The sequence below is a fragment of the Jaculus jaculus genome, chromosome 17 (genome assembly GCF_020740685.1).
Source record: "Jaculus jaculus isolate mJacJac1 chromosome 17, mJacJac1.mat.Y.cur, whole genome shotgun sequence".
NCBI lineage: Eukaryota > Metazoa > Chordata > Mammalia > Rodentia > Dipodidae > Jaculus > Jaculus jaculus.
Genome location: NC_059118.1, coordinates 15066046 through 15079795, shown reverse-complemented (window position 1 = coordinate 15079795; position 13750 = coordinate 15066046). Strand labels below are relative to the sequence as shown.

General features: G+C 43.1%; 1 protein-coding gene and 1 non-coding gene across 9 annotated transcripts in view; one reads left to right on the top strand and one right to left on the bottom strand.

Annotated features, from left to right (window-relative positions):
* Positions 1-13750, bottom strand: part of Mlh1 (mutL homolog 1) — a 62465-nt gene that overhangs the window by 46015 nt on the left and 2700 nt on the right. For 3 of the 8 annotated variants that reach the window (XM_045136653.1, XM_045136652.1, XM_004662054.2), the window contains exons 2-4: positions 12694-12784; positions 6922-7020; positions 1099-1172 (exon numbers count right to left, since the gene is read on the bottom strand). In XM_045136653.1, coding sequence (XP_044992588.1) covers positions 1099-1172; positions 6922-7020; positions 12694-12784 — 264 coding nt within the window. The remainder of the gene's footprint in view (positions 1-1098; positions 1173-6921; positions 7021-12693; positions 12785-13750) is intronic. The other 5 variants (XM_045136654.1, XM_045136658.1, XM_045136656.1 and 2 more) reach the window with 4 other exon arrangements.
* Positions 1665-1773, top strand: LOC123455727. The gene has a single exon (XR_006634102.1). It is a non-coding gene; the product is annotated as a U6 spliceosomal RNA (small nuclear RNA).

Sequence of the window (13750 nt, the reverse complement as noted above, 5' to 3'; positions counted from 1 at the left end):
TAGCTGGAAGCTTTGGTACACACATTCTCTCCATCTCTCTTCCCTCTATTTCTCTCTGCTTGTCAATAAGTAATGTGTATACACACACACAAAACAAAAAAATATATAAGTAAAAGAGCCATTAAGAGGGGCTTGGAAGATGGTTGAGTGGTTAAAGAAGCTTGCCTGCAAAGTCCGCTGGCCAAGGACCAATTCCCAAGCCACCAACATAATCTAGATGTAGAAAGTGGCGCTGGAACTGGAAAAATGGCTTAGTGGTTAAGGTGCTTTCCTGTGAAGCGCAAGGACCCATGTTCAACTCCCCAGATCCCATGTACGCCAGCTGTACAAGGTGACACATGTGCAAGGCTGCATATGGGCACAAGGTGACACACACATCAAGTCTGATTACACTGGGTAGAGGTCCTAGCATGCCAATTCTCCTCTCGTGCTCTTGTTCTCTCTCATTTAAAAAAAAAAAAAAGGTCAGGCTGGAGGGATGGCTTAGTGGTTAATGTGTTTGCCTGTAAAGCCAAAGGGCCCAGGTTCAATTCCCTGGGACCCATGTTAGATACACAAGGGGGTGCGTGCATCTGGAGTTCCTTTGCAGTGGCTGGAAGCCCTGGCACGTCCATTCTCTGTTATCACTCTCCCTCTTTCTCCATCATATAAATAAATTAATTAAAATATTTTTTTAAAGGTCCAGTTTGTTGTGCTTACCACAAAAAAAAAAAAAAAAAATGTGGCACAGAACCAGTCCTTGGAAGACAGAGGTAGGAAGATCACAGTGAGTTTGAGGCCAGCCTGGGACTACAGAATGAATTCCAAATCAGCCTAGGGTAGAGTTACACCCTACCTCAAAAAAAAGGATAACACAGCCAGGTGTGGTGGTGCATGTCTTTAATCCCAGCACTCAGGAGGCAGAGGTAGGAGGACCAGGATCGCCAGGAATTCAAGGTCACTCTAAGACTACATAATGCATCCCAGGTCAGCCTGGGCTAGAGTGAGAACTTACCTTGAAAAATCAAAAATAAAAAATAAAAAAGGATAACACTGATGCTCAGGTAGGATTACTCTAAGAGCAAGCAAAAGTACAGTTCAGAAGTTAATACCACATACCTGTATGCGCACTTTCCATCAGCTGTCTTGGTTGTAATAGTAACATGAGCCACATGGCTTATGCTGGCCAAAGCCTAGGGAAGAAAGGAAACAGGATGAAAGAAAAACTTACTGCTGGGTCACCACTGTCACCCTATCAAAAGCAAGGTTATCTAACCTGTCTCTCTCATTCTGAATTAACAAGTGAACAACGAACATTTAGACGATGTCTTTAAAATATTTATTTAATTAATTTATTTGAGAGCAACAGAGAGAAAGAAAGAGGCAGAGAGAGAATAGGCACACCAAGGCCTTTAGCCACTGCAGGCAAACTCCAGATGCATGTGCCCCCTTGTGCATCTGGCTAACATGGGTCCTGGGGAATTGATCCTTGAACCAGAGTCCTTAGGTTTCACAGACCAGTGCTTAACCACTAAGCCATCTCTCCAGCCCTCTAATTACTTATTTGCAAGGAGTCAAATGATAATGAGAACACAACATACCAAAACCTTTGGGACACATTGAAGGCATTCCTAAGGGAAATTTATAGCTTTAAGTGCCTATATTAAGAAATTATAGGGCTGGATGTGCTCACTTCGGCAGCACATATACTAAAAAATTGGAACGATACAGAGAAGATTAGCATGGCCCCTGCGCAAGGATGACACGCAAATTCGTGAAGCGTTCCATATTTTTAATCACAGATGAGCCTAAATAATGGTACCAAACTGCCTGTATTCACTGAAATGAAAACTAATAAATTAAATTTAAAAAAAAAAAAGAAAAGAAATTATAGGGCTGGAGAGATGACTTGGTGGTTAAGGTGCTTGCTTATGAAGCCTAAGGACCCAGGTTCAATTCTCCAGATCCCATGTAAGCCAAAAGCACCTAGCAGTACATGCATCTGGAGATCATTTGCAGTGGCTAAAGGCCCTGGCATGCCCATTCTCTCTCTCTCTCTTTCTCTCATGAATTAATTAAAAAAATAAATTATAGGGCTGGAGAGATGGCTTAGCGGTTAAGCGCTTGCCTGTGAAGCCTAAGGACCCCAGTTCGAGGCTCGGTTCCCCAGGTCCCACGTTAGCCAGATGCACAAGGGGGCGCACGCGTCTGGAGTTCGTTTGCAGAGGCTGGAAGCCCTGGCGCGCCCATTCTCTCTCTCTCCCTCTATCTGTCTTTCTCTCTGTGTCTGAGGCTCTCAAATAAATAAATAAATAAAAATTATAAAAAATAAAAATAAAAAAAATAAATTATAAAGGTTGCAAGTAAATAACTTAATGCTTCACCTTAAGGCTGGAAAAAGAAGAATAAAGCAAACAAAAAAATCAATCAATGAGGGTTAAAGAGATGGCTTAGTGGTTAAGGCTCTTGCCTGTGAAGCCAAAGGACCCAGGTTTGATTCCCCAGGACCCACATAAGCCAGATTCACAAGGTGGCACATACAATTGGAGTTTGCTTGCAGTGGCTGGAAGCCCTGGTACGTCCATTTCTCTCTCTCTACCTGCCTATTTCTGAGTGTGTGTGCCTCTCTCTCAAATAAATAAATAAAAATAAAATATTTTTTTAAAGTCAGTAGATGGGAAGAAATAATAAAGATTAGGGCAGAAATTAATGAAATAACCCCCCCCCAAAATACAAAGAATCAATGAAACAGTAAGTTATTTCAAAGGATAAACCCTTAGCATATCTGACCAGAAGAAAGAGAGAAGAGACACAAATTAATAAAGTTAGAGATGAAATAGGAGCCACTGTAATAGATACCAAAGAAATTCAGAAAATCATGAGGACATACTTTAGAACATATATTCCACCAAGTTTGAAAATCTGAAAGAAATGGATGCTTTCCTTGATTTGTATGGTCTACCAAAGTTAAATCAAGATGAGATAATCCACTTCAATAGACCTATAACAAGTAGGGAGATCCAAGCAGTTATTAAAAGAAAAAAAAAAAAAACTCCCAACTCTCAACAACAGAGACCACCAAGCTAGAAAAGGGCTGTAAGGAAGGGAGACGAGGGGAGCACTTAAGGAGACGGTAATATACATACGTACGTACGTACATACATACATACATACATACATACATACGTAGATGAACAGATTACTGTGGGTGGAAAGGCCTAAGTGAGGTCAGGGAAAGAGAGTAAAGGAAGGGTCGGGGGAGGGTTAATCAAAATCTAATAGGGTAAAAATAAGCCATATAGAGACCTACATTTTTGGAAAATGGCACATGCAAAAGCCACAGACTGTCACTAGAAATTTTTCATTACCAGGGATGGGATACCTTCCAGTGAGTTGTTGGCCAGGGAGGTCTGTGATGCCCCCAAACGTTACAGGCCATTGCTGATATGGTTGGTTTCCCACCAGGAACAGATGGTAAGACCCTTTTGCTGAACACTCCACATACTTGGGCTGCAAGGTTACCGAAAAATCCTGCTGGAGCTGAGCTAAAAACCTCCTCAAGGTAGAGCAGCTGAAAAAGCTATGCTGCATGCAGCTCCATGGGAGAGATAAGTCATCAGTGGAGATAAACAACAGTGGACACTGCAAGCCTTAAGTTTGGCCAGCCAGGTTAAATGAGCCAATGGGTGCGATAGTGGCATGTCTGCTATAGAGGGAAACCACCCGCTCTCTAATTGGACTGGAGCCCGCTCCATGGGAGGGAATACATGCCTGATACTGAAAGCCTACGATGAGGGTAGTCATAAGCCATAGGGGTGTTAACGTCTACCGGTATCTATCTAAATGCACAAATTATGTCCACCAAACTGCCTGGTAAGCACTATTGTTAAGGCTGATACTCATATATTAATGCTGCTCTCACTTTTGGTTAGAGAAGCTTCTCTTGGGCTGGAGATGGCTTAGCGGTTAAGTGCTTGCCTGTGAAGCCTAAGGACCCCGGTTCGAGGCTCAGTTCCCCAGGTCCCACGTTAGCCAGATGCACAAGGGGGCGCATGCGTCTGGAGTTCGTTTGCAGTGGCTGGAAGCCCTGGCGCGCCCATTCTCTCTCTCTCCCTCTATCTGTCTTTCTCCCTATGTCTGTTGCTCTCAAATAAATAAATAAAAAATGAACAACAACAAAAAAAAATAAAAAAAAAGAGAAGCTTCTCTTTTCAGATGGCAGTGACCTTGGGATGTCTCAAAAGGCACCATAGTGCCTGAGAAGTGTCAGAGGAGTGCTCCACACTGCAATATCTCTAACACACCTTCCAAGGCTCAGGGTCATTGCGGACAAGGTGGTGGAAAAAATGTACAAACCAAAGGAAGGGTAGGACTCCTTACAATACATTCTTCCAGACACAAAATGACCTGAATATCCATGACCTCGCAGTGCCGGGCACTACCTACACAAGACTGTCATAACAGGAAGAAAAGATGATGACATCAAAATAAAAGACTGAGAAGGGAAGGAGTTATGATGGAGACTGGAGTTATGAAGGGGAAGTGAGGCGGGGAGGTAATTATCATGGTTTATTGTCTATAATTATGGAAGACAACAATGATACAAAAATAAAAACTGGCTGGGCGTGGTGGCACACACCTTTAATCCCAGCACTCGGGAGGCAGAGGTAGGAGGATTGCTGTGAGATCAAGGCCACCCTGAGACTACAGAGTGAATTCCAGGTCAGCCTAAGCTAGAGCAAGACCCTACCTCAAAAAAAAAAAAAAAAACAAACAAACACTGAAGCTGGGCATGCATGCCTTTAACCTCAGCACTTGGAAGGTAGAAATAGAGGAGGATCACTGTGAGTTTGAGGCCACCCTAAGACTACATAATGAATTCCATGTCAACCTGGACCAGAGTGAAACTCTGCCTCAAAAAACTAATAAAATAAAATAAAATAAAACCTTTTAAAAAAAGCAAGTAAACAACAACAAAAAAAAATCAAAAATCATTTTAACCACCTCCCCCCCAAAAAAGTAAGCATGACTCAACATAGTGAATTCCATGTCAGCCTGAGCTAGAGTGAAACCCTACCTCAAGAAAACAAACAAAAAAGGACTCAATCTAGAAACTACATGGTCATGGCTAGATTTCCCTCATTTATGTAATATTCATATTTTCTCTCAGCCTACTACCTCTCCAGGACCTCATTCTGTACTGGGCTAGTCTGGACCATGTGATGAAAACCAGGCCAGCCTCAAATTCTTTTTTTGTTTGTTTGTTTTGTTTTCCAGGGTAGCATTTCACTCTAGCCCAGGCTGACCTGGAATTCACTATGTAGTTTCGGGGTGGCCCTGAACTCGCAGTGATCCTTCTACCTCTGCCTCCCAAGTGCTGGGCATGTGCACAATGCCCAGCCAGCCTCAAATTCTTAGGCCTCCTACCTCAGTTTCTGAATTGCTGGGAATACAGTCAAGTGCCATTGCATCCAGGCTGGCTCATACAACTTGCATTATTTAAAATATGTAAATGAATCATCCAGTTATGGTGTCATAGCCCTTGAGAGGTGAAGACAGAAGGATCAGGACCTCAAGGCCAATCCTGGTTCCACAGTGAGTTCAAGATCAATCTGGGCTATGTGAGACCCTCTTCCCAAAAACTAGCTGTAGCAGACAGATTCAGGTTCACTGAGATAAACTCCCAGACCAGGCACAGTTATGGAGGAAGGGATCTATTGAAACTTACAGATCCAAGGGGAGTTCCATAATGGCAGAAGAAGCTGGCCTGCCTTCACAGGTCCAAGCAGAGAGAAAGAAGTACCAGCCTAAAGGTCAAAAGCCACACAGCACACATCAGGAACTCCAGCCAGGCACACTTTGCATATCTTTAGACTGAAATAGGAAACCCACCACCACACCTTAAGATTACCCAGTGACATTGCCTCCACCCAGGTAGCCAGTAGATGCAAACTACAAACAATAAAGAACTGAATATATTGGGGGCCATCTATTCAAACCACCACACTAGCTAAATAAACAAACAAGGGATGGAGAGATGGCTTAGCAGTAAAGGCTTGCCTACAATGCTAATGACCCATGTTCCGATTCCCCAGTACCTACATAAAGCCAGACACATAGTAACACATTCATCTGAAGTTCATTTGCAGCAGCTGGAAGCCCTGGCACACCCGTTCTCTCTGTGTCTCTCTTCTATCTCCTGCTGCTTGCAATAAAAATAAATGTAATTTTAAAATAAAACAAACAGCCCAGCATGGTGGAGCACACCTTTAATCCCAGCACTGAGGAGGCAGAGGTAGGAGGATCGCCATGTGTTCAAAACCACCCTGAGACTACAGAGTAAATTCCAGGTCAGCCCGAGCCAGAGTGAGACCCTACCTCTTAAAAACCAAAAAATAATAATTATAATAATTAATTAATTAAATTTAAATAAATAAAACAATTCTAAGACTTGTGTAAGGGGAGACCTGTGCATAGTAAGACAATTCTATTGAACACCAGGACAGTATGTATATCTAGAGACATCATACTCAGGGTCTCTACAGATAAGCTTATTTGGCTGAAGAGATGGTTTACCAGTTAAAGCACTTGCCTGCAAAGCCTAAGGACACCGGTTCAATTCACCAGGACCCACATGAGCCAGATGCACAAAGGGACGCTTGTGTCTTGAGTTTGTTTGCACTGGCTAGAGGCCCTGAAGCACCCATTCTCTCTCTCCCCCAAAATAAGTAAATAAATAAAATTTAAAAAAATTAAAAAGTTTATGATGTATCAAGTATTTATGACAAGTTTTATCCTGGAGAGCTAAATATTGTTTGTTCAAATTTACATATATTTAGCAAATACAAAATATCAAAATCTCACCTATGTTGAGGCGCACACGCTGAGAAATGACAATGTTATCACAGAATATTTTACACAGTTCTTTAAAACTTAGCTTACCTCACCTCGGAAGCCATAGGTAGAAATACTGGCTAAGTCCTCAAAGGTCTGAAGTTTACTTGTAGTGAACCTCTCACACACAATTTCCAGATCTTCTTTCTAAAAGATATTTAAAAAAATTTTTTTTTTTTTTAATTTCAAGGTAGACTCTCACTCTAGCCCAAGCTGTCCTGGAATTCACTATGTAGTCTTAGGCTGGTCTCAAACTCACATTGATCCTCCTACTTCAGCCTCCCAAATACTGGAATTAAAGGTGTGTCACCATGCCCAGCTCTAATTGTATTATTTTTTTTTTTCAAATCTCTCTGAATTTCCATTCTGTTCACTTAAGACAGGAAGACATTCTTTTTATCTTTTTTTTTTTTTTTAATTTTTACTTCTTTGAAAGAGAGGCAGAGGCAGAGAGAGAGAATGGGTATTCCAGTGCCTCCAGTCACAAAGAACTCATATGTGCCACATTGTACATCTGGCTTATTTAGGTACTGGGGAATCAAACCTGGGTCTTCTGGCTTTGCTGGTAAGCACCTTAACCACTGAGCACGCTCTCCAGCCCAAGAAATTATTTTATATATATTTGTAAGTAGAGACAGAGGGAAGAGGGACGGAAAGAAAGAGCATGGGCATGCCAGGGCCTCCCACCACTGCAAACAAACTCCAGACACACATGCAACTGTGCATCTGGCTTTATGTGGGTACTAAGGAAATGAACCCAGTGGATTAAGCTTTGCAGGCAAGCACGTTAACTGCTATTCCCCAGCCCTCCCCCCAAAAAAAGGCATCTTAAATTTAACATGTTCCCAAAAGTAAATGCTTATCTTCCCTTCCACCTGTTTCTTCCATCTTCATGAAGAGCAACTCTTTTGACCATTTACATGAGTCAAAACCTTGCTCACGGGCTGGAGAGATGGCTCAGTTGTTAAGAGCCCATCTGCAAAGGTTAAGGACCCAAGTTTGATTCCCTAGCCCAGTACCCACACAAAGCTAGATACACAATGTGGTGCATGCATCTTGAGTTAATTACAGCAGCTAGAGGTCCTGGTGTACCCATTCTCTGTGTCTCTCTTCTGTATCTCTACATACAAATAAGTAAATAAAACATTTAAAAAGGGCTGGAGAGATGGCTAAGTGGTTAAGCACTTGCCTGTGAAGCCTAAGGACACTGGTTCAAGGCTTGATTCCCCAGTACCCACATAAGCCAGATGCACAAGGTGTCGCATTCATCTGGAGTTTGTCTGCAGTGGCTGGAGGCCCTGATGCGCACATCCTTTCTCCCTCCCTCCCTCTCTCTGCCTTTCTCTACCTGTAAATAAATAAAAATAAAAAAATTTAGAGCTGGGCGTGGTGGCGCACGCCTTTAATCCCAGCACTCGAGAGGCAGAGGTAAGAGGATCGCCGTGAGTTCGAGGCCACCCTGAGACTACATAGTGAATTCCAGGTCAGCCTGGGCTAGAGTGAGACCCTACCTCAAAAACAAAAATAAATAAATATATAAATAAATCAATGAAAATAAACAATCATATAAAATTCTGATGTAAAATGGGCTTGAGATGGCAGTTAAGACGCTTGCCTATGAAGCCTAAGAACACATGCTTGAATCCCCACGTCCCGCGTAGTCAGACACAAGTGACAAGAGCATGCAATGTTACACATGCACACAAGGGGGCACATGTGTCTGGCATTCATTCACAACGGCTGAAAGACCGGCCCATTCTTTTTCTCTTTTTGCCTCTCTCTCAAAAATAGGAAAAAATATATAATGAGCACATCAACATCATGATCATTTGTATGTATATTTAAAAGATTTATTTATTTATTTATTTGACAGAGGAAAAGAGGCAGAAAGAGAGAGACTGAGAATGGGCATGCCAAGGCCTCCAGCCACTGCACACCCAATACAGAGAGAAGACATGGCTTATTAGTTAAAGCGCTTGCCTGAGAACCCTAAGGACTCATGTTCGAATCTCCAAATCCCATGTAGGCAAGATGCACAAAGGTGAGACAAGCACAGAGTCACACACGCCCACTAGGTGGCGCAAGTGTCTGGAGTTCAATTTCAGTGGCTGAGGCCCTGGTGCATCAATTCTCTCTTTCTCTCACAGCCTCTCTCCCTTTCTCTTTCTCACTCTCTCTAAAGAAAAGAAAAGAATAATAAAAATATTTTTAAAAACACCTAGCGCTCACTCACTTCTTCATCTGACACTCTATAACAGAAGATTCTGAGAGCTCTGCCTTCAAAATTAATCCAGAAAAAAATTTTTTTTCAATCCTACTACAATCAAATTGGTACAAGCCATTGTTGCTCACTCCTGGATTCTTGGTGGAATCACCCATTGCTCCTACCCTTCAGCTGTTTACTTTCAAAATTGAAGTCAAAGGCCTTTTGTAAACATTGTATTGGGGGCTGGAGAGATGGCTTAGTGGTTAAGACGCATGCCTGTGAAACCTAAGGACTCAGGTTCAATTCTCCAGGTCCCACATAAGCCAGAGGCACATGGTGGCACATGTATCTGGAGTCTGTTTGCATTGGCTAGAGGCTCTGGTGAGCCCATTCTCTCTTTCTTTCTTTCTCTCTCTCTCTCTTTCTCTCTATCTTTCTCTCCCTGTCATAAATAAATAAATAAAATTGTATTAGGGCTGGGCATAGTGATGCATGCCTTTAAGCCCAACACTTGGGAGACAAAGGTAGGAGGATCTCCATGAGTTGAAACCAGCCTGAGACTACATAGTGAATTCCAGGTCACCCTGGGCTACAGTGAGACCGTAACTCAAAAAAACAAAAAAGTAATAAAATAAAATAAAATAAATTAGATCCAGGCGTGGGGACACAGGCCTTTTTTTGTTTGTTTGTTTATCATTATTTATTTTTTGAGAGCAACAGAGAAAGAGGCAAAAAGAGAGAGAATGGACATGCCAGGGCCTTCAGCCACTGCAAACGAACTCCAGATGCATGCACCCCCTTCTGCATCTGCTAACGTGGGTCCTGGGGAATTGAGCCTCGAACTGGATTCCATAGGCCTCACAGGCAAGTGCTTAACCACTAAGCCATCTCTCCAGCCCCAACACGCACCTTTAATCCCAGGCCCCAGGAAGCAGAGGTAGAAGGATTACCATGAGTGCAAGACCACCCTGAGACCACATAATGAATTCCAGGTCAGCCTGGACTAGAGTGAGGCTCTACATCAAAAAACCAAAAATAAAATAAATAGGGCTGGAGAGATGGCTTAGCAGTTAAGGCACATGCCTGTGAACCCTAAGAACTCAGGTTCAATTTTCCAGGTCCCACGTATGCCAGATGCACATGGTAGCACATGCATCTGTAGTTTGTTTGGGGTGGCTAGAGGCCCTGGCATACCCATTCTCTCTCTCCCCCCCTCTCTGCCTAAGGACCCCAGTTCAAGGCTTGATTCCCCAGGACCCACGATAGCTCCCACAAGGGGGAGCATGCATCTGGAGCTCGTTTGCAGTGGCTGGAGGCCCTGGCACGTCCATTCTCTCTCTCTCTCTGCCTCTTTCTTCTCTCTGTCACTATCAAATAAATAAGAAAGAATAAACAAAATAAATAAAAAGCAGAGAAAGGAGAGACAGAGAAAGAGACAAGAAAATGGCTATGCCAGGACCTCCAGCCACCTCAAACAAACTCCATATGGATGTGCCACTTTGTGCACCTGGCTCTACATGAATACTGGGGAATCAAACCCAGGTTGTTAGGCTTTACAGGCAAGCACCTTAACCACTGAGCCATCTCTCCAGCTCTCAAAGGTCTTTTAATAAAACTCATGCCATGTACCATTTTGCTTAAAACTTTCTAGTCATATCCCACCACATAAAAGCCAAAAGTTGGCCCAGTGTGGTGGTGCACACCTTTAATCCCAGCACTTAGGAAGCAGAGATAGGAGGATCACTGTGAGTTTGAGGCCACCCTGAGACTACAGAGTGAATTCCAGGTCAGCCATACCTCAAACAAACAAACAAAGCCAAAAATTTTACTATGGACCATCTGTTACTCTTTTCTTCCTCACCCTGCTCTACACACACTGGCTTCCTTATTGGTCTTTCAACACACTAGACATGCTTCTGTTTCATGATCTTTATCTATTGTTCTTTTGTCCAGCTGTCCAGGACACTCATCCTTGTGAGAGTCTCATCACTTTAACTTGATCTCCATCAGTTCTTTGCAGTGGCTGGAGGCCCTAGCGTGCCCATTTTCTCTCTCTCCTCCCCCCCTTCTCTCTGTCAAATAAATTTTTAAAAAATTGGGGGCTCGACATGGTGGCGCACATCTTTAATCCCAACACTTGGGAGGCAGAGGTAGGAGGATCGCTGTGAATTCAATGCCATCCTGAGACTACATAGTGAATTCCAGGACAGCCTGATCTACAATGAGACCCTACCTTGAAAAACAAACAAACAAACAAAAAATCTGGGGCTGTACCAGGAATCAATGGTAAGACCCTATTGCTGAAGACTCCACATACTTGGGCCGCAAGACCACTGAGAAATCCTGCTGGAACTGACCTGATAACTTCCTTCATGTAGACCAGCTGACAGAAAGCTGGAAGAAACCATTCTGCATACAGTTCAATGGGAGAAAGAGAAATTACCAGTGAAGACACTCAACAGCAGACATCACAAGCCTTGTATTTGGCCAACCAGGCCAAATGAGTCAACCAGTGCCATTGCACGCCTGTCATGGGTAGTCATGAGCCCTCGGGGTGTAACGTCTGCTGCTGTCTGGCTAAATGTATACACTATGCTTATCAAACTGCCCAGTAAGCACTTCTCTTAATGTCCATACCCTTAAATTAATGCTACTCTCACTTCTGGTAGAAAATCTTCTCTTTTCACATGGCAGTGACCTTGGGACAACTCACAAGGCATCATGGTGCTGGAAAGAAGTGACAGGAGTGCTCAGTACTGCAATATCTCTATCACACCTTCCAAGGCTCAGGGTCTTCTGCAGAAGAGGTGGCAGAAAGAATGTGAGAGCCAAAGGAAGGGTAGGACTCCTTACAACATGCTCCCCGCAAACACAAAATGGCCTGGACATACATGACCTCACAGTACCTGACACTACCTACACAAGACAGTCATAATAGGAACAAAAAATAATGAAATCAAAATAAAAGAGACTGATTGAGATGGGGAGGGAATATGATGGAAAGTGAAGTTTCAAAGGGGAAAGTGGGGGAAGGGAGGGTATTATCATAGGATACTTTTTATAATCATGAAAGTTGTTAATAAAAAAAATGAAAAGAAAACATTTTTAAAAATCTGGGTCTGGAAAGATGGCTCTCAGTGATTAAAGAGCTTACCTGAAAAGACTAACATACTGGGTTTGATTCCCCAGTACCCACATAAAAGAAATCTAGATGCACAAAGTGGCTCATGCATCTAGAGCTTATTTGCAGTAGCTAAAGGCCATTGTGGGCTCATTCTCTTTGTGTCAATTCTTTCTCTCTCTCTTTGCAAATAAATATTTTTTTAGAAAATATTATTTATATGCAAGCATGGGGGTGGGTGGATAGGAAAAAAGGAAGGGTGAGAAGGAGGCATGGGCACACCAGGGCCTCTTGTCTTCACAATTTCCAGATACATACGTGACTTCGTGCATCTGTCTTTATGTGGGTACTAGGCAATTCAACCTGGACTGGCAGGCATTGCAAACAAGCACCTTTAACCACTGAGCCACTTCCCCAGCCCAGATTCTGCCTTTTCCTGCAGGGTTACCACACAAAGCCCTAAAACATTCTACTCCTCCGAGGGGTCACTTACCCTGATGCCAGTGCCATTGTCTTGAATCTGAATTAACTTCAGGCCTCCTTCTTTAACAACAACTTGGATACTTGTGGATTTTGCATCTAAACTGGCAAATCAGAGACAATATTTTATCAATCACACTACTCTAATGCACATACTTCAGTATGGACTCGGCAGTAGTGATGAACACCAAATACAACAGTGCTTGATTAATGTGTTTTTCCTTTGTCCTAGAAGTGTGTTTTTTTTAAACATATTTTTATTTTTACTTATTTGAGAGCAAGAGGCAGAGAGAAAGAATGGACACACCAGGGCCTCCAGCCTCTGCAAACAAACTCCAGACACATGTGCCACCTTGTGCATGTGCCTTACATGGGTCCTAGGGAATCAAACCAAGGTCCTTTGGCTCTGCGGGCAAGCGCCTTAACCACTATGCCATCTCTTCAGCCCCAATTTCTTTTTTGTTGTTTTGTTTTTGAGACAGGGTCTCCCTCTAGCTCAGGCTGAGAACATATTTGGTAGCTCAGACTGGCCATGAACTCACAGCCATCCTACCTCAGCGCCACTCCCCCATTGCTAAGATTAAAAGCATGAGCTACAATGTTCATTCTGTAAGAGTTTACATACTCGGCTCATGGAAAATTCTTTATTCAAAAATAACACAAGGGCTAGGCGTGGTGGCACACGCCTTTAATCCCAGCACTCAGGAGGCAGAGGTAGGAGGATCGCCATGAGTTTGAGGCCACCCTAAGACTACATAGTGAATTCCAGGTTAGCCTGGGCTAGAGCAAAACCCTACCTTGAAAAACAAATATAAATAAATAAATAATAACAACAGTAACAAAAGGGCTGGAGAGATGGCTCAGTAGTCACACACTTGCCTGTAGAGCCAGATGCACAAAGTTGCACATGTGTTTGGAGTTTATTTGTAGTAGTAGCTAGAGGCCCTAGTGTGCCCATTCTCTCTCTGCTGGGTGTGGTGGTGCACAACTTGAATCCCAGCACTCAGAAGCCAGAGATAGGAGGATCACTGTGAGTTTAGGCTGCTTGAGACTACACAGAATTCCAGGTC